This window comes from Typopeltis vanoorti, chromosome 15 (genome assembly GCF_054136105.1).
Source record: "Typopeltis vanoorti isolate ZY-2024b chromosome 15, IOZ_Tvanoo_1.0, whole genome shotgun sequence".
NCBI classification, from domain to species: Eukaryota; Metazoa; Arthropoda; class Arachnida; order Uropygi; family Thelyphonidae; genus Typopeltis; species Typopeltis vanoorti.
This window is the reverse complement of record NC_143563.1, coordinates 56940162-56962519: the sequence shown is the minus strand read 5'-3', so window position 1 is coordinate 56962519 and position 22358 is coordinate 56940162. Positions and strand designations below refer to the sequence as shown.

Here is a 22358-nt window from a genome sequence, read left to right as displayed (position 1 = left end):
TTGCAGACAACAGCACTTTCTATTCATTTGACAAACTATGCAGCACTCTGACATCCCAGGCTACAAGATCATCTACAACTAGTGCTTTAAACATTGATCTATATACATGATGGAATGAGGACAACCTTGTCATGTTTGATGCCACAAAAACACAGTCTTGCCTTTTCTCTTGCAAAAGAGTTCTCAGCTTGCTTACCCTTACCCTCAGTAATACACAAATCACTAGACAAGATCAGATATCTCTGCTTGAACTAACATTTACCTCCAACCTCTCCTGGAAAACATACATCACATCAATAGCCTCCTTGGCATCCAAGAAACTAGGCATTTTCTTTTGTTCAAGAGGCTATTTTACACCCAACCAACTCTTAACTATATACAAATCCTACATCTGTCCATGCTTAGTATACTGCTCACATTTGGGGTGGTGGTGGTGGTGGTGCACCTAAAACTTTCCTTAAAATCCTTGATGCTGTCCAGAGGCAAACAATCAGGCTCATATATGATCCCTCTCTCTCTTACAGATTCACTTCAACCTTTATCTCACAGATGCAATGTTTCAGCATTGTGTCTATTCTACAGGCACTTCCATGATCACTGCTCCACTGAACTGAAGCAACCATCATCCCTCCACTTTCTGTTGCTCCAGTTAATACAAGAGCAGCAACTGTCCAGCATTCCTTTACTGTGTAACTGTAAACACACTGAACCTGCTTCTCTTCTTCTTTTATTCCATCATCTGTGTCCACTCGAATAGCTTTCCTCATGAAGTATTCCCAAATATTAGAACAAAAAAACACTTCTCAGTTCTCATCTGCACCCCACACATGGCACTGATGTGCTTATACTGTAGTTTTCTCGACCTCTTGTGTATAAAAATCTTCTTTAGACTTACAGCCAACTGATTTGCTATATCAACTATAACCAGTGACTTTTCAAAAGAAGATTCAAACTTTTAGTCTTCACTTAACTGACACTTTACTAAACTGAATAGCTGCTGTAATAGGTTTTGATCAGCAACAAAAATACTATGAAATAGGCAGGAATATTGGAAACATCAGCTGCATCCTGAATGGAGAACCTACAAAACAAGTAAATAATTTCAGCTATTTAGGCAAAAATTTTAGTGAAGATGGCAAATTAAATATGGATACAGACAATAGACTTATCAAAGCTGATATGGTAGGAAATTAACTGAATAAATTTATATGAAATAAGAGAAGTGGTCAAAACATTACAGTAACTGTATAGAAGATGGTGTTCAAACCAATTTTAACTTATGGATGAGAGCTAGGTGAGAAATAAAACACTACTATTATTATCATACCAAGACCTCCATGGAGTCAAAGAGTCATCATGGGAGGTCCCTTTTTTCACACACACAGCTCATCATACTGTGCCTTAAATACATCCAAATTCTCTCCAATCCATTCCAATCATTCACCACGCTCCATGCAAAAAAACTTGTTTCCTCCTCACATCCTCCTTATGCAGCTTCTAGGATGACCTCTTGTTCTCCCACTATTTATGAAAAACCTCTTCAACGTTAATCTTATAACAATCCCTTACCAACTTGTACATCTCTATCATATCGCTCCTCTTCCTCCTATCCACTAGACTCTGTAAACTGTATCTTCTTAACCTTTTTTCATACTCAACATTCCAGGGACCAGAAACTACCTTAATCAATCACCTCTGGATCCTTTCAAATATCTCTTCATTCTTTTGAAAACCAGGTGACCAAATCTGTGCACAGAAGTCCATATGTGGCCTAATCAAGGCTTTATATAATGGAACCAGAATCTTCTTACTTTTACAAGTCATTGTCTTCTGAATCATTGCCAAAATTCATTGTGTGTCCTCACAATTTTAGCAAAGTGTCCTCTAAATTTTAGATCCTTATCCACCATCATTTCAAGATCTTTTATTTCCTCCACGTCCAACAGTATATCCCCACCAGGCATAAACTCTACATCCCATCTTTATTTTCCAAATTTTAAAACCTTGCATTTCACAACACTGAACAGGTATCCCCACTCATGTTCCCATTTAGTCTTATCCAAGTCCTCTTGTAAGCTCACAACATCTGCTCTACTCCTCATAGTTCTTTCCAACCTTTGCATCATCTGCAAACAACTGAATATCTCCAGTCAAATCTTCCCCCAATATCATTAACATATCGGTTAAACAACAATGACCCTAAAACAGACCCCTGGGGCACACCACTAGTGGGATATTGCTCCCCCTATACACAACTTGCTGATATCTATCAGACAGCCAATCTCTGATCCCAATGCACTATTCTAATATTTAATTGCATTTGCTTCACCAAACACTCGAGACCACAGATAGTTCTGAGAAAAATTAGGGTAGTGAATGGAGAAATCAATGGCTCAATCATATTAAAAACAAGGATATTAGGGAGTAAATTGAAACTGTTAGCATTCAGGAGTGTGTGAGCAGAGCTGACCTCATCTGATATGTCACTTAAATAGACCTTATAACTACATGAAATAAGAGAGATCATCACAATATTAAATGAGGTAGCTAGAGCAACCACCAACATATACAGACAGCAGTCATTATCATTGTAAGGGATCTTATCACCAGAGACAAACTCCTGTCAGATTTCAAGATTAAAACCGATCACTCCTATAATGATTGGGGGCATTGTTCACACGGTGAAAATCAAGGGATTATGGGATAGAAAAGATTAACGAATCAAGTGTTTTTGTTGCAGTGGCAGGAAAAGACCCAAAGGAAGACCAATACCTAGTGGACTGATACTATAAGCAGTGCCTTAAGAAGACTAAAATATAAGATCTAACAATAATGAAGTCCTAACAGAAAACAGATTAATTTGGAGATAAACTTTTCATGTAATACTATCATAATATCTGGCACCCCCCCCAATGATATATATCAGGAATTTGATGACGAGGGTGATGAAGAAATTATATTCTTGTTTTTATCCTTTACTCAAGCATAAGCAAATATTTAGGCATTAAGTATCTTCACAATTAGACTACTTGTATATAGAGGCTGTTGACGTCATGTCAAATTGCTTTAGCATCCCATAATGTGCAGTACTTGCTTTTATATATGTGGATTGTTATACATTATGGGACAAAGGAAAAGTGTGCTTTGTGCATTAGGGGATGCTAGTCCCCCCCCCCATGTGAGAGACTTTTCATGCTAGAGTTTTTCTGTTGTGCTTTTCATCACTATGAACAGCATAAATTTCTTTGCTCTTCACTCCTTCAAAATCTTTCTCTCTCTCTCTCTCTCTCTCTCTCTCTCTCTCTCTCTCAGGTTCAGTAAGTTTTTCTCTGTATTGTGGTTTTGCAGTTGTGGAGGTGACAGATAGGTAACTTTTGGGTATTTTGCAGCCCTCTTGCTTCAGCAAAAGCACATCTTACCCTCAAAGAGAGCAAGAGTTGGGGAGGGATTTTTCTTATCTTTTGAAAGCACCATCAAGTGTAGGATTTCTTTTGTTTTCACAGGCACTGTTCTTTACTCTAGCCACTGGCTCTTCAGTGTTGTCATTTCTGAAAATATATTACTGGCAACAATTTCAAGGTTTTTTTTGGGTTTTTTTAATGCAGAGAAAAATTAAATGTCAGTTCCTCTCAGAGTCAAAACTCTCAGGTTTGGAATAAATAAACTACATGAAATAAGAGAGATCATCAGAATATTAAATGAGGTGGCTGGAGCGACCACCAACATATACAGACAGCAGTCATTATCAGATTATTGTAAGGGATCTTATCACCAGAGACAAACTCCTGTCAGATTTCAAGATGAAAACTGATCACTCCTACAATAATTGGGAGCATTGTTCACACAGTGAAAATTAAGGTTCCCAACAGAGGATATTGAGAAATCTATAAAGTCTGCTTTAAATGAGGAATAGCAAAGAACACTGAAAGAAAAATATCTGGAGGAAAAGAATGGAAACTGGGAAGCATCTGTGCCATGGAAAAGGAGCAGCAGGCTCCCAACTTGGTTTACATTGAATCAAAGTAGCAGTAGTAATGAACTATTCAGGATTCCACTGGAAATGCCTCAATGCAAAATTTTGCATTGTGGCACATTTGACAATCTGTGTGCAGAGTGCCCTAAAGTAATAAAATTAAACCTAAATGTTTTAGCTGCTTGGTCACACATCTCAGGACAATGCTCTGGGCCTAGCAGGAAATGTATATTAAATATACACAGAATTAATACTTATTCATACAGGACTATATGGAAAGATTAATAGTTCAATCACACCACTATCCAAAGTAAAAGAAACACATCTCCTGCTGATAACAAATTTCCTGAGTTAAGAAATCAACAAGGAGAGGAAACCTTCCCACAGAAGAACAGTACTGATCAGATAGTTCCCAACACAGAAGCAGCACCTCCTCTAGGCACACAAAAGAACAAAATGCAAGCATTTAAAGTTTTATCAGAACCAATACAGAATAAGGTAACTGGAACATCATACACAGAAGAATAAATGGACTTCACAAGTGGTTTGGAAAAACAAGGGATGATGAAACAGGGAAAATGAACCAAAAAAAAAAGACAAAACAAATTAGTGTATATAAAAAAAGATTTTAAAAATTGTCTCACCACCTACAGATACTAAGGATGAGGCTATAAAACCTTACAGCACTAGCAAAAACATGCTAGGCTTAGAACTCCTCTTTAAAGTGCATGATGACAAAGAACCTCTCAGCCAGAGTTTATCACCCTAAGTAAAGAAATAGGAACCCTCAGTTTTATATTATATTATAGAAGATCAAGATTTAGAAATCCAAGCAATTGATTTTAATTTGGGAGAGGATCAGATCTCAGACCTTTCCAGTACCTCCTAAATTTCCAAACTGCCTAAGGACATTAACAAAATATTCTCTAATAGAGAAATGACAGTTTTGCACAAAGTATTATAGGAAATCATCTATACTTCTAATCAACAAAATTTTAGGTATGAAAAGCAGTAAGGTGTATGTTTGTTTCTGTCATCAGGCTACCACACACCAAAAAAGTCTTAGGTGATGATCAACAATCAGCAACTCTGGTATCTGCCAATTCTGTATTCTACCAGAACACAAATGCAATTCTCTTTCCAAATTCCCATATTTTTCCACATATCTAATCGCAGGTTCCTAAGTCATGCTTGATTTATAATTAGATTACTTTTAGTTAAGCAGGAGAAAATCTTGCAGTGAGGCTTGAAGTTAAAAAAACAGCATTCACAATCCAATGATTTACCATTAGACGGTAACTCACTCAGTTACCTTTTAGCTAGATACTGAGGCCAGGTAGGTGTGTGCATGTACACACATGCTTTGAACCAATGAAAGCCTCAATAAAGGTCAAAACTAGTCTGTGCAGCCTCTTCTCATGATATACAGCAATGAATGGTGAGCCTTCCCATAATATATAGCAATATACTCCAAACAAAGTGTGCTATTCATTATGGGATTTTAAGGATAAAACACAGACCAATTATAATTATTCAAATCATTTATTTCAATCAATATACTTTCCCTCAGCTTCGATACAGCATTTGGCAAGGTCAATTAATTCGTTAAATGAGTTTTATATATATATATATATATATTGGTATTTGGGATAGTGTTGAGGGTCATGGTTACTGCCGCTTAAATGCTTTCAATGGTGTCATATCACTTTCCCTTTCATTGGCAAATGAAGTTGGGGAGGAGGAGAAAGAAGTCACAGGGTGCTAAATCAGGTGAATACAGCGAGTGATCCAACACACAAACTTAGTTTTTGCTCAAAAACTGTCTCACAATGTTCGAACGATGAGATGGTGCATTATCGTGCAAAAGTGACCAGCTGCCTGCATCACAATCTTCATGCTGTACGTGATGAATTCTCGCTATCAATCGCTTCAAAACTTCGAGATAAAACTCACCATTGACAGTTTGGCCAGGCGGAACGAATTCTTTGTGGATAATGTCCTAGGAATCATAGAAACAAATCAGCATTGTCTTTACTTTTAACTTCTCCAAGTGACTTTTTTTCAGATGCCCCTCTTCTGGTGGTCTCTGCTCAGCATTCTGGTGCTTTGTTTCAGCTCATACTCAAAACACCATGTTTCGTCACCAGTAACGATCGTTTCAAGGAATTTTGAGTCCTTACGAGCAGTTTTAATGAGGTCCTTGCAGTGTTCAATTCGATACATTTTTTGGTTGTCGGTCAACTCGTGGGGAACAAATCGCGAATTCAATTTACGAAGGCCCAACTCTTGGTCAAAATGTTGTGCACAGTTGATTTTGGAATCCCCAATTCATCTTCAATCAGTCTCACAAGCGATTTCGGGTTTTCTTTGATGAAATCACGCACTTTTTGGATGTTAACTTCGCTCAGTCCAGTTTTTGGACGGCTCAGCTTTTCATCATCCTCAAGCGTGTCACGACCACTTTGAAATCACTTAAACCACTCGAAAACTCGAGTACGGGATAAGCATTCATTACTGTATGCTTTTTGAAGCATTTGATGCGTTTTGGTAAAACTATTACCAAGTTTAACACAAAAGTCAATCAGAGCTCTCTGTTTGAAACTCATTTTCCGACCGTTCATCAAAACACACTGCCACTCTTGGCACTATAACTCGGATTCTAATGAAATAAATGTCATAAACAATTGAGACAACACTAATGAAGGTTGCAGCTTTCGACAACAAAAAATAGATACAACAGGTGGCGCCACTAGTTTCTTCTATTTTTGAAAAGTTCGGTTTCTTTTTGGAGAGTGAGAGTATAAAGACAGGTGTTGGTAGTTATTCATAAACAGAGCTTCATGGTATAGTATAAACAACACCAGAATTAAAAAACAAAAAATTATTTACTGAGCTTACTAATACTTCCCTCATTTTCTACCCAGCATCATCGTGCACAAATATAACTGTGGTAAATGCACATCATTTAATTAAACTGTTATAGAAGCAATTCCAACTGAACTAAAAAGAACTAATGTCCTAACAAGGTGGTCTTTAGAAGCTGAATAACAATTAAGTTAATTTAAGGACCTCAATGTGGTCTTAGAATGACTGTCTCTCAGATCTTTGGAAAATTAATGCAGCCATACTTGTATTAGAGAAGTACTTCATAGCTAATGTTAATTCTAAACATAGTCTCTTGCACCTGTAGCGACTTGTATGTGCAACACATTTAATCCTGCATGAAGAAATATCTTGACCCTCTGTAGCTCAGTTGGCATAAACACACCCTTTGGTTGGAAAGATTCAGGTTCAAATCCTTTATTAGGCCTTTTCAATCAAAAGGTGAGTTAGTCGGTCTATTGTGGGATGGAAGGTTTTCTTCCAGAAACTCTGGTTTTTCATCCTGCAAAACAGGAAAACCAGCCATGTGAACACAGATCTACAAGTATAAATTATAAATACTTGCCCTTAAGGGATGCAGCAGAAGTATGGTCCCTAATCAGGGGGAAAGGACTCTACCCATCCTGATGGATGGATGGATGGGTGGGTTGAAAAAGGAGGAGGAATATCCAGAGCATGATCTGCCCATCCTGATTTGCCACAGAGATGATCTTGAATCGTTTCTGCAAGACAGAGTTTTAAATGATGCACAAATGTATAATTAAGTGCTGTGTGTCACTGTTATAATTTGTGCTCTGATGATGCTGGTTAGAAAACTAGTGAAATATTAGCAAGTTCAATAAATTAATTATTTATTGTTTTTATTTGCTTATGTTTGGGTAAAGGATTAAAAAAATAATATAATTTTTTGTCTGTTATCATTTATCAATATGGAAGGTCTGTCTTAGACAATACAAGGTTTATGATACCATCATTAAACTTATTCACTGTCTGCACTTTCATTACCCTCTCTGACAATACATTTTATGGTCCTACAACTCTTCATGCAAAAATACTACTTTCATCCTCTTATGCGCTACTTCCTTTCATAACTTCTAGGGATGGCACCTTGTTCTCTCAAAAGAAAAATCTCTTGCTATGACAATTGAATAAATACTTCTCAACAGCTTAAAATGTCTCAATCAAATTACTTCTTCAAATTCCATCCACTAAGCTTTGCAAAATACATGCCCTCGGGCTATTCTTATAACCAATGTTTTATATAATTTTTGTTATCTGTCTTTGTAAACCCTCTCCAAAGTTCTTTCATTCCCTTCAGATCTGTGCACAGTAATACAGATATGATCTTGGTCAAGGCCATGGAACCACCATTCTCTTATCTCTGATTGTCAACATCCTTCTCAGAATTGCAACAATACTAAAAAGGAATCTTCACCATTTCATGATTTGACTCCTAAACAATCAAATTTCTGTATCTTACCTCAAATCTCTTGCCTCCACTTACTCCAATATACAAGTTTTTGATGGCACTTTATTTACTAGTCTTTATTAATCTTTATTTACTATAGTACCTTATACCATGGCTCTACAATTATTATCAGAGGAGTTCCCTCTGGACAGAATCAAAAGGTATCCAAGGAAGGCTAATTTTCCATCTTTTTCTTTTTCTATTGTGAAGTTGACGTGTGGGTGGTTGTTAATTGTGATTAGGAGGGTCAGTAGAGATGCTTCTGATTCTGCCCAGATGGTCAACACATGATCCACAAATAGCCTACCCAAATTAACAGCCTACACCCGCACATCAACTTCACAATAGAAAAAGAAAGGGATGGAAAATTAGCCTTCATGGAGACCCCCTCCTTTCCCATAACTTCACAATAAAAAAAGAAAGGGATGGAAAATTAGCCTTCATGGAGACCCCTCCTTTCCCATACTACATCTAGAATACTTACATCTGTTCACTATATTGGATTGGAGCAGATGTGGTTTATTGAGCAAGGATTTCATAATGCTCAAATTTTGAGATGAATGATCTGCTCCAATCCTAAGGGCCTCCCCAACAAGAACTAGACACCATCCAAAGCATCGTACTACAAAATGGCCTCACCTCAAGGAAATTTAAATGCATTCTGGATTCTTACAAGTCCATTCCTAAGAACCCTGAACCTATATTCTAAGTTTTTGTAGTGCTAAGTTGTTTCTGGAATAAGAGTGTCCTTCAGTGATTGTTTTTTGAAATTAGTTGTTGTCGCGATATTGTATATTTTGGTTAACGAGAAGACTGGGTCGGAACCAAATGCGTAACAGTGGAAGACAAGACGAAGGATAAGTTTTCATTATTTATTTATTTCATTTTATTTATTTATATCTAGTGTACTTAAACGTTCTGTTTGTAATTGTTTGTACTTTTTCTTATAGTTACTTATTAGCATTTATTTTTTGACACTATTTTGAATAATGGCAGCAGTGGCAGTTAAAATTGCAAATGGCGAATCGCCAAGTCCCTCCCCCCATTTAAGAACTCCATTTTGCGTGATATCATACAGGATTTTGTAGCATGCGGGACTTGCGGAATGTATGCGACCCGACGATTGTATATGTGGCAGGAGAGAGAAGGGGGGAAAACGTATGTGTGCAAAATGCAGGCAATGGGAGGAACTTGGTGATTTAGAAATGACCATAACTAACCTTATTGAGACTATAACTGACCTCGTTGAGTCAGAGACGAGAGATTCTCCACCACGTAGAGAGAGATGACTGGTATGATAGAAGGCAAGAGAAGTAACAATAAAATAAGAGTGGGGAGTATGGGAAGGTTGGATGATTCTGAAGTTTTAGGAGATAGTCTCAATTGGGAGGATGAATGGCAAACAAGAGTGGCAGACTTACAGAGAGAGATACATGAGCTGAAAGAGCAGGTGGAATGTCTGGGGAATGAGATGAGAAGTGTGAAAGATGAGATTAGGCAGATGGAGGAGACGAATGCAAGGCAAATCAGAGGAGGAGTGAGAGAAGAGGAGAGAATAGCAACAATAGAGGAAAGGAAATGAGAGAAAGTTATGGGAATGGTAGAAGAGAGAATAGAAACAGTATAAGAGAAGGAATGAGAGAGAGTTATGAGAGTGATAGAAGAGGAGAGAATGGGAACAGTAGAAGAGAGGGAATGAGAGAGTTGTATGAATGATAGAAGAGGTGAGAATAGGATAAGTGGAAGAGAGGGAATGAGTGTCAGATATAGGAATGATAGAAGAGGAAAGAATGGAAACAGCAGGAGAGAGGGAATGAGAGGAATGCAAGGGAGAACAATGATGAATAATGTCAGGAAGGCAGGTAAGTAGGCAAGCACAGAGAGAAACTGTTACAGGAAAGAGAGTGAGGGATGCATGTGAGCAATCGAGGAATAGGGTGGTAAGAGGTGCAATGTATGGGGACTGAATGATTCGTGGTGTTCAAGATAGGATGCGTGAGGAATGTTTGCCAGGAGGAAAGATAGAAAGTGTGGCTTTGGCAGTTAAGAGAAGTGAAAGCATGGATGAGAACAAATGACTTGAGTGGTAATGTAAGTCGGGCAGCAAGAGATATGAGATTTCTGCTTGAGGCTCTATGGAAGAAGACAGAGAGAGGAAAAATAGTGTGCCTGTTGCCTAGGTATGATAATGACGAGCTGAGCAGAAGAGCAGCAATATTGAATGACATAATAGCTAGAATGTGTGACAAGAGAGGACTGGTGTATGTGGATGCTTGGAGTGAGTTTGAGGAAAGAGAGGAATTGTATGGAAGAGACTGCTTACATTTGAATGAAGAAGGACATAGGCATCTGGAGAGATTGCTGTTCTGAATGAGTCAGTGTGTCCCAGGGAGGATGATAGCAGGGGTGGTCTCTTGTGAGAATGGATACTTGGGAGAAGGGAGACGACATCAGGTAACACTGAGCCCAGTGGAGTCTAGAGGGGATAATGCTGGGTATAGAAACAATGGCATTTATACGCTTTATACTAATGCCAGGAGTATCTAGAATAAGGGAGAAGAATTGGTGGCACAGATAGCATCAGCCTGGCCAAAAATTATTGGGATCGCTGAGACGTGGTTGACAGAAGAGGATATAATAACAGGAATAGAAGTCGCTGGGTACAGCATTTTTCGGCAGGATAGGAAGAGAAAGTATGGTGGTGGTGGAGTACTGCTTATGATAAGTGAAGACCTATGCCCTCTAAGAGTGGAAGTTTTGGAAAGCTGTGACACTAATGATTTTGAAAGCATATGGTAAGAGGTGGAGGTGGGCAAGACAGGATATTTAGTGGGGTGTTGCTACAGACCAAGGAGCACAGAGGGGGGGGGACCACGAGATGCTGAGACAGTTGAGCGTGGCAAGTGGAAGAAAAATGATTGTTATGGGAGATTTTAACTACAGCAGTATAAATTGGGGAGGGTAAGATGCATGTAGCAATAAGGGAATGGAATTTCTAGAATTCTTGAGGGACAAATGTCTTAGGCAACATGTAACAGAGTGAACAAGAGGTTCAAGAGTTTTGGATTTGGTTATAGCATCAGAAGAGTTGATAATAACTGAGATGACATCTCTCCCACCAGTTGGAGAGAGTGACCATATGGTTTTGACTTAGAAAATGAATAGACATGCAGGGGTATCAAAGAGACCGGAACATGTGTGGAATTATAAAGCAGGTGATTATAATAGTCTTAGATGTCAACTTGGTGAAGTTTCGTGGAGGGAGGAATTGGAAGGCCGGGATATCATTAGTGCTTGGGAAATTGTGAAGGAATATTTGTTAGCAGCAATGGTAAGCTGTATTCCACAAGTGAAGAAGAGGACACAATTTGGAGTAAAGTGGATGACAAACAATATTAAACAGAAACTGCATGCGAAAAAGAGGCTATGGAAGAGATATAAGGAGACAGGTGAAGAGAAGATGCATGAAGAAAAATGAAGACATAGGCTAGGAGAGTGACTAGTTTGGTAAGGAAGGTGAAATTGGAATATGAGAAAAGACTGGCCCTTAGATCCAAGGAAAATCCTAAGGAATTTTTTTTTAGGTATGTGGCCAATAGGAGGAGAAATGACTGTGAAAGAATGACATTGTGGGATAAAAATGGGAATAGAGTGACTGATGCAGAGGACATAGTGGAATTGTTCAATGAACACTTTATTGGAGTGTTTCATCCTGGAGGAGTCGATTTCAATACTAGAGGGATAGGACAGGTTCGAGGTTTAGAGGTGCAGGAGGAGAGCGTATTCCACATACTGAGTACTCTTGATCTTAGTAAAGCGGTGGGACTGGATGGTATTTCACCACGAGTTTTGAGACAATGTGATAAGGAACTGACAGTGCCTTTGACCTGGCTTTTCAATGAAAGTCTGGCTGTGGGAAAGATGCTCATGGAATGGAAGGAAGGTAATACAGTGCCATTGCATAAGAACAGTAGCAGACTGGAAGTGTCTAATTATAGGCCAGTTTGTGTGTCATCAGTAGTTAGTAAGATCTTGGAGAAAATAGTGAGGGACAGTACAGCATTGGGCAGATGAGAGTAATGTTATCTGTGAGAGTCAACATGGATTTGTGAAGGGGCACTCTTGTTTTAGCAATATGCTAGCCTTTTATAATAAAGTTTCAAGAACATTAGATGAGGGAAAGGCATACACTGCAATTTTCTTAGACTTGGCGAAGGCATTTGACAGGGTGCCACATGATAAGCTGATATTTAAGTTGCAGCACATGGGTCTGGATGTCAGATTGGTCAACTGGATTTAGGATTGGCTGTCTGATAGATATCGGAGAGTTGTGTATGGTGGAGCAATATCAAAGAGGCAGAAGGTTACAAGTGAGGTTCCACAGGGCTCAGAACTGGGACCTATATTGTTTAACCTTTATATCAATGATTGTCTGTGGACTACAAGGGGATATTCAGTTGTTTGCAGATGATGCGAAGCTGGGAAGGGTTATTAGTAATAGTGCAGATGTGGTAGCCCTGCAAGAGGATTTGAATAAGCTAGATAGATGGGCAAATGAATAGGGGTATCAGTTTAATGCAGCAAAATGTAAGGTCTTGAGGTTTGGGACTCATCGATGGGATGCTGCATACTCTATGGGAGGAGTTAAACTGGGGGAAGAAGGGGAGACAAGAGATCTGGGGTTGATGATTGATAGAGAACTGAAATTTAGGGAGCATATTGCAAAGGTATTGAAGGTAACACAGAGGACTGCTGCAATAATGAGGACACTGACCTGCAGAGATAAAATGGTTATCATTCCATTGTATAAGATTCTGATCAGACCACACTTAGACTATTGTTCTCAGATCTGGTCCCCAGGATTTGAAGGGGATAAATTAACTGTGGAAAGGGTACAAAGGTGGATAACAAAGATGGTGTCAGGACTATACAATGTTAGTTATGAGGATGCTGAGAGAGTGTGGACTGCAGAGTTTGGCCGATAGAAAAAGGAGAGGCGACATGATAGAGACTTTTAAACTGTTGAGAGGTGGTTACATGGTTGACACTGGGGAGTTCTTTCGCTTGGTTGAACAGCAGGAAGGAGTCATGACAAGAGGCCATCCCTGGAAGTTACGAAAGGAAACTGTGAGAAAGAGGGTGAGAAGTGGTTTCTTTGCATGGAGGGTGGTTGAACCATGGAATGCATTGCCCGATGGAGTGGTGAGATCGAGTACGGTTTAAGGAGTGGTATGATAGACTTTGTGTTTCCTAGGAGGGACCTCCCTCGATGAGTCTTTTGACTCCATGGAGGCCTGAATAATAATAATAATAATAATATGGCAAGTCGTTATTCCATATATTGTGGGCATCTTTGAGACAATTGTAAACATCTTAAAGCCATGCATTAGTCTCTATATTCTTCCCTATCAACAAAATGTTCTCCTGGTTACAATCCTCAAAAGACAATCTGGCGCTTCTCTCCCTCCCTGCTGTTTACTAGGTTCACTATGCTTGCTTCCACTTGTACTTTGGATAAAAAGGACATTTAGTCGGAAAGTGACTACAGGAACATTAGTCTTATATCAACCTCAATAAACATGAAACAAATGTTTCCCGAACGAAAATAATTCTCAACAATAAACATCTTTTCTTCCAATGGCAACACCACTGCTACAGCTAAACGTAATCTAGTAAACTCTACATGTGCTCTTCTATTAATGTGTATGTAGTCGAACAGCATATCTCATAGTGTGTGTGTGTGTACTGAAGGGGGTGCTGAAGTTCAATACTGTGGTTTTTGTTTTTTTTTTCACCATGCCATATTTTGTGGTATGGTGAAAATTTAACTTATTTTAATTTTAGCTTTAACTATAATCTCATCTTATTTTGTAACCACCCATATAGTAACACTCTGACACATATCTAAATGCTGTAAAAAGGAATACCATTACTTTATTCTAGCTTCACTTTGTGATCATGCTGATGCACTGATGATGGCTTATTAATTTCATGCCAAAATATTTGCACCAATAAAAAATTATTATTCTTTAATAATTCCAATAAAATTATTATTCTACTAACAGAGCGTGCTGCATCCCATCTGTGGATCCCAAGTTTCAAAACCTTTCATTAGTCACATTCAACCAACATCTCCCATTCATTTGTACACCTTTCCAGTTTATTCATATCCTCCAAATGAACCGCAGTATTGGCACTATTACTGATCCTCCCCAACACACACACCCAGTTTTATCATCTATAAACAACTGAATACCTCCCTGAAATCTAGTGATAAAATGGACATAAAAATTAAACAGTACATATCCAATATTGGACTCTGTGGAACAACTCTACTTATAACCTTCCTTCTTGAGATTACTCCATCTCCTATACAACTGAGATATCTATTAGGTATATCTAAATCCATACACTACAACTTAAATATTAAATTATATAGCACCCTATCAAATGTTGCAGAATCCTGAAAAATGGCAGTACAGTTAATCCTTGAAGAATGTGAGTTTGAAATGTGCAGATCCACTTATATGGGGATTTTTTTCAATAAATATATCGGAAAAAAATTTTCAAATTGTCACAAATCTTTAAAAAATTTTCTGATATATTTATTGAAAAAGTCAGCATATACACAGGTGAACCACGTAGCCTAGAAATATCAAAAAATTTAAGAAAGAGTTAAGTATGTCATGAATTCATAAAATATATGTAGATACTAGTCTATTTATCATTTACTGCCATAAAATATACATAAATCTATTATAAAAAAGTTAAGATTTATCAAAACTTACACACACACACTTACAGACCATACATGGCACCATTCACAGTAGATAGAAATGTAAAGAAACATGAAGAAAATGTAAAAATATGTAAAGAAAGAAAATTAACTGTTATCAATTAGTTAAATGAATTAATTAGCATAAAATAAAATTTTATAATGATTCATTCATTAGTGTATAGGCTAGGCTACCATAAAGCAATCATACTGCTACTTCTTCATTATCAATGCATGAATCATTATACCTCTAAATAAATAGGAATAATTTCTTTTCACATTATCTTTTCATTTTTGATGGTAGATGTTACATATAACATCTACAGTGTTTTTTATCATATAAGATAATACTGATGTAGGTACTGACAGACCTGATTCATCTTGTAAACAGACAATGTAAACTTACGGTATTGATAAATACAGTATTGTACTTAATAATATTTTTTGGTTTACCGATCAAGTGTTGATCAATTTTATTAACTGAACCAACTAGTTTTGCCACACTTATCTGTTGGCATCTTCAGGGCTTACATAGAGGTTTAAACAATCTCACAATTATGCATAACTGCAAACTGACCAGAATAACTGTAAAAAACTGACTAGAATAATTACAAATAAAATAGTATCGAACGTGAGTGAAACACGTATCACGTGTACAAGATCAGCTAGCTGTTGCTGAGGAACTTTCTGTAGTTTGTATTAAAGTTCATTTATTCCGTTTTTAAGGTTCTGATTAGGGTTTTCCATATCTCTGGGAGTATTAGGCCTTGGTTTCTGTTAAGGTTGACAGTAGAATGGGTGACTGTGGCTGCCTCTTTCAAAATTCTTGAATGGTAATCTTCCTCTATGTAAGGGGAACAGCTTTTGTCCCACTCGATGACATGGTTAGTTGTAGAGAAATGAGACAATAGGCCAGAAATGTCCTGTCTGTTGTTTTTGACATAGCCAATGTGCTCCTTTTTCCTGATTTCGAGGCTTCTCGAAGTCTGTCCGATGTAACTAGAGCCACATGAGCATGGAATATTATAAACTCCAGCATATTTGTAGAAAGGATGGTTGTCTTTTGGAGATCTTAGTAGTTTACTAATAGATTCTATTGGTTTGAATGTTACTCTTATTTTATGTTGTTTGAGGAGATTGGTGAGCTTGTTGGAGATGCCACTTACAAATGGAATTGCAATCGTTTTTATATATTGAATATCTTCTTGTTCTCTTTGTGGTGGTTCAGAGAAAAGGATTTTATTGACTAGTCTTCTTGGATATCCGTTCAAGTACAAATTGTTGGAAATAAATTTTGACTCATCTTGAAGGGTCTTGTTGTCCATTGTGATGCGAATCGCTCTTTTCTTTAACATGTGTACAATGCTGAGTTTATGTGAGATGTGGTGGGAGGAGTTGAAATGTAGGTAGCGACCTGTATTGGTCGGTTTTCTGGACACCGATAGATTTATACTGCCGTCAATTTGTTTTTTGATAAGATGTCTAAAAACGGTAGTTGTTTTTCTCTTTCAAGTTCCAGAGTGAATTTAATAGAATGATGGAAGGCACTGATCTTTTTGAGAAAATCATATATGTCATCTTTGTTATTGTTCCATACGATGAAGATATCGTCCACATATCTAAACCAAATTTTAGGTTTAGGAAAAATTTGCGTTAAGATTTTGTTTTCTAAGTCTTCCATAAAGAGGTCAGCAGCACATGAAGGTGAGAGTGGGCTCCCCATTGCCAAGCCTGTTAATTGTTGATAGATCTTATTTTTACAAGAAAAGTAGTTGGAGTTTAGGCAGTGAGCAAACAATGAGGTTATATCTTGTGGGAACAAGGTACTTAAGATGTCAATGACCTCTACTACAGGAACGTTTGTAAAGAGAGAGAGGTGACATCTAAGCTGGCTAGAAGATCATTATCCGATATCTTGATGTTTTTTAACTTTTCCAGAAAATGTCCGGAGTTTTTAATGTAACTCTCTGAGTTGTGGATGTGTTGCTGTAAGAGTTTCGAGAGATGTTTTGACAATAAGTAGGTGGGAGAGTTGATTGCATCAACGATTGGGCGTAAAGGAATACCATCTTTGTGCACTTTTGACACACCATAGAGTCTTGGAGTTAAAGGATGCATCGATTTAAGTTTTTTAATCAAGTCTGTTGGCCAGTTGGATAAATTGCGTAGTAATTCATTGGTATCATTGTGGTTTTTTAATGTTGGATATTTTGTTCAAAGATGGTATACAGACAAGTCAGATAGTAGATGGTTGACTTTGTCCTCATAGTCCTTTGAGTTCAGTATTACAGTACTGTTTCCTTTATCTGCTTTAAGTATCATGATGTCTTTGTTGTTTTTTAAATTACGAATAGTTCTTCTATCTAATGAGGAGAAGTTTTGTTTTGTGGAATATGCAGAGGAAAGTACTATACAACTTTTTAGTCTTAGATCATTTGCTGTGTGAGGCGGTAATAATGAGATTCCTTTTTCTAGACTACAGATGAAATCTACCTTAGGAATCTGTTGACATAGTTGAAACCTTTTTTGAGAATATCGATTTCAGGTTTCTTTAAGATGTGGTTTGAGAAATTAATAATAACTTGGTTGTCTGGTAGAGAAGGTTTACTCATTGTGGGTGGTATAAAGGTGGTTAAATTTTTTAATCTGGGTCTGTCTGCTTTTGTTAAAAGCTTTGGTGAAACTGGTATTAATCATTTTATCTAAGACTTGCCAAATTTCCTCATCTAAAGAGCTGGAGAGATCCATGAACAGTTCATAACATTGTGAGTCAATTTGACTAGGAACAAATCTTGTGTGATGTAACCTTTCACGAATGAGTAACATCGATGTCTTCAAATAAATATTTTTAGCTTGTCTAGTATTGAAACGAGGTTTAAGATGTAAAAACTTAGGAATTATACAGTTATCTCGGCAACATTTTAAAAAAGTGATGTGGTTTAGTAACCTTGCCTTTTTACATTTTAGGATTTCAAAACAGCATACCTTGATTTTCATATCACCATTGACTCTATTCATCATGAAGGTTATTTTCTTGATCATAAATTAGTAAATAATAATATTTTTTGGTTTACCGATCAAGTGTTGATCATTTTTATTAACTGAACCAACTAGTTTCGCCACACTTATCTGTTGGCATCTTCAGGGCTTACATAGAGGCTTAAACAATCTCACAATTATGCGTAACTGCAAACTGACAAGAAAAAGCCGAGCAGGCCAAAGTAAATCCCAAAGAGTTCTTTCATTATGTGGCAAGTAAGAGGAAAAATGACTATGGAAGATTAACCTTAATGAGTGATGACGGTCACAAGGATACAGAAGTGGAAAAAATAGTTGAATTACTGAGTGATCACTTTGAAAAGGTGTACATCCTAGTGAGGTTACTGCTTTAACCTATGTGACACACACTAATGTGAGAACAGAGGCGGATGAATTGGAGGTGCTTAGGATGTTGCAGAATCTCAAAGTAAATACAGCTGTGGGATTAGATGGAATATCAGCTAGGGTTTTGCAAGAATGTGCAAGGGAACTGGCAATGCCTTTGACTAGGCTCTTTAATTTAAATCTCAGCTCTGGTAGAGTTACAAGAGAGTGGAAAGAGGGCAAAGTAATTCCCTTGCATAAGGGAGGTTTCTAAGACTACAGTAGCAAATTATAGACCAATCAGTATCTCAGGCATGGTGGTAAAAGTACTAGAAAAATTGGTAAAAAAGAGAATTCAAGAATTGGTAGATAAAAATATGATACCATACGAGGATCAACATGAGTTTGTGAAGGGTCAGTCATGCCTTAGTAATTTACTTTTTATAATAGAGTAACAGCTGAGTTGGATAAAGGAAATGGCTACATGATGATTTTGCAAAGGCATTTGACAGAATACCACATAGTTATGCAAATTACAGCAAATGGGGATAAATATGACACCGGTTAAGTGGATAAGAGGGTGTCTGCTGGACAGATATCAAAAAGTGGTATATATGAAGGGGCAGAATCAAAGCTAAAGCAGATGACTAGGGTGTTCCACAGGGTTCAGTGCTGAGACCATTGCTGTTTAATTTGTACATAAATGATATAGAAAATAACTTGAAAGGAAATATTCAGTTTTTTACTGATGAGGCAAAATTAGATAGAGTAATAGTTAATCAAGGCGATGTGGAGAGCTTGCAGGATGATTTAAATAGGCTGTTAGTATAGGCAAAAGTTAATGGGTGTCAGTTTAATGCCGAGAAATGTAAAGTAATGCACTTTGGGTTAAGTAGATTACACACCGTTTATCACATTGATGGCACTGTACTCCAGGAAATAGATGAAGCTAGAGTTTAAGGGTGGTGGTAGACAGAGATTTAAAGTTTAGAGGACAGGTTGCTAAGGTAGCACATAAGATTACTTGGCTAGTGAAGAACACATTAACAAATAGAGATAAGGAAGTCATAATTCCTCTTTATAAGGCCTTGATGCTCCTACATCTGGATTACTGTGCTCAACTCTGGTTCCCTGGGTTTCTTGGGGATGAGGAAGCGTTGGAGAGAATTCAGAGACGAGCGACCAAGATGGTGAATGGCCTGTGGAATGTTCCCCATGAGGATAGATTGATGGTGTGTGGATTATAGGTTGGCTGATAGGAGAAAAAGAGCAGATATAATAGAAGCATTTAAGTTGCTTAAAGGATTTTATAGGATAGTTGCAGGGGAAATGTTTCAGCATTTGGCTAAAGGGACCAGAACAAGGGGTCATCCCTGGTATTTGAATAAAGGTGTGGTCAGTAGAGGTGTGAAGACTAGATTTTTTTTCTTGGAGAGTGGTGAATGAGTGGAATGGGTTGCCACAGTCAGTTCAGTGCTTTTTCTGTTAATGGGTTCAAGGAGAGATATGATAGATTGGGGTCTCCCTCGATGAGTCTTTGGACTCCATGGAGGTGCCTGTATAATAATAATAATAATAATGCAACAATGTGATTATAGGTAGATGCATGTGTATATACTGAACATATGTAAATAAGTAACAAGAAATTTCTTGTTTAGTCAATAGCTATGCATAACAGTTGTTAATAGATCTTGCAGAGCAGGAACCAAATGTTTGTTTCAAGATCTGGGAAATGGTCAACTTGAACCGAACAGTTTCATACATATCGAGTCTACTGTAAATGGCTACAGAAAGCGATATTTGAATGTCCTTATACATCTATATATCATCATGAAGGTTCATATTTAATTGTGGATGGTCGTGTTATCTGTTGCTTTTTAACCAATTCTCTCCCCAAGGAGGCCAATATCATACAGGTGTGTGTGTCTGTATACATATATGCAGGCATGCATATGCATAATAGTAATAATACAACAGGGCAAAAAATGAAGTTGTCAGATATTACATACCTAGATGTGACATAGCTGGTGTTGGTGTAGATGGTATACTGGCACTGAGGACACTGGGATTTTCCAATACACGTTCAATGGGTCGTTGATCAAATCCAGAACTATCTACAAACCTTGAGGCAGTCACATCTAGAGTTACTGTTGTTTGAGGAGTATACATGAAACCATTCGACACATAAGTACTGAGATCACTGTCGTAGAGATACCTGATATTAATAAAATAATAAGTTTAGCAAACAACTGAGATTTCATATCTGTTCTGACAATAAAAATAAACGGGAGGCTTTTACACATATATATATATATACTGTGAGGAACATTTATAAACAATTTTTAACTGAACAGTCTTATTCATACAAAGATTGTCTCAGAGAAAGTCGGTTTTTTTTTTTTATCCCCTACACAATACAAAAACTGGCTAGAGAACACGTTTACTTTTTTTCTTTTTTTTCTTTTTTTTTTTTACAAAATACAATACAAAAATGCAACTACATAAATTAGATTCAAAGATCCTAAAAAAAATATTTATTTTTTTTGTTTCAACACAAACAAAAGTAAAGGCAGTTTGGATTTTTGACATTTTTTTTTATTTTTTCAGAATAACTGTAGCTGCTAATGGTGGTTTTCTGTTAATGATTTTTTTTTCTCCATGATTTTCCAATATAGAACAGGAGAGAAATATAAGAAAATGTGTGGTAGTTCAGAACTCAGCGTACTCCTTCAACTGAGAAGTATGCCAAGTTCTGCACCATGGTATCATTTCTTGAATGGGAAGGATATCAACAGTGCATAAGAAGCATTTAAAAAATATTTAAATGATGCAGTTTCAGAATGTCTTCTCAAAGTTTGAAGAATAAGTAAGAATAAAAGGATTTTTAATCTTATTAAGTAAGACATTTGTAAGAAAAAGGCAATGTGGAAGTAATACCATATACAAAAGGATAATGTCAGTTTTGAAAATTATAAGGAGAAGGCCAGAAGAGATACAATTGTTGTAGAGAAAGCTATGTCTGAGAACGAAAAGAAACTGGCTCTGCAAGCTAAAGACAACCCAAAAGAATTCTATTGTTAGGTTGTTAGAAAGAATGAATATGAAAGAATAACTCTACCGAATGCAGATGGTATGCAAGTGACAGAAGAGATTGTCAACAAATGCGTACCCATTTTACTAAAAGTTATCAACCAAGCATATGCAACATGGTGCTCACTGCTACATCATCACCAGATAAGGTTCATCGGTGTTGGATTTGGTGATATCCTCATAGGATGTGGTTTTGAATGAGGTATTAACATAACACCACCACCACCTGGTGAGGGTGATTGTGAGGTATTGGTTTGGAAGGAAGTCAAACAGGAAAAAGTTGTCACCAAGAAGGTCTACATGTGGAACTATAAGGTGGGTGATTATGAAAAGCTCCATAGTCAACTAGCATCAATACTTTGGGTTGATGAACTGTGCAGAAAAGATTTGACAGTACATGGAAAATAATAAGAAAGTATCTAACACTAGGAATGCATAACTGTATACCAAGAGTTAAGTGAATGAATAGAGTAGGAGTGAGATGGATGAACATTAAAAGCAAGCAGTGTTGCAAAAGAAGTTGTTATGGAGGAGGTACTGGTTTGCAGTGAACAGATGCATGAAGAATATAAACTGCAGGCCAGAAATGTGACAAGCATGGTTAAAAAAGAAAAATTAGAATATGAGAGGAGATTGGCCAGTAAGATCAAAGCTAATTCAAGGGGATATTTCTGTTATGTGGCAAGCAAGAGGAAATATAATTATGGTAGGGTGATGCTAGTGGATAGTTATAGTAGAAGAGTAACCATAGCAAATGATATAGTGGAATTATTTAATGAACACTTCATGAGTATATATATCATAGT

General features: G+C 37.2%; 1 protein-coding gene across 5 annotated transcripts in view; it reads right to left on the bottom strand.

Annotated features, from left to right (window-relative positions):
* Positions 1-22358, bottom strand: part of LOC150098781 (putative nuclear hormone receptor HR3) — a 240295-nt gene that overhangs the window by 89893 nt on the left and 128044 nt on the right. For all 5 annotated transcript variants that reach the window (XM_090404768.1, XM_090404769.1, XM_090404770.1 and 2 more), the window contains exon 5: positions 20472-20677. In XM_090404768.1, the coding sequence (XP_090260894.1) occupies positions 20472-20677 (206 nt within the window). The remainder of the gene's footprint in view (positions 1-20471; positions 20678-22358) is intronic.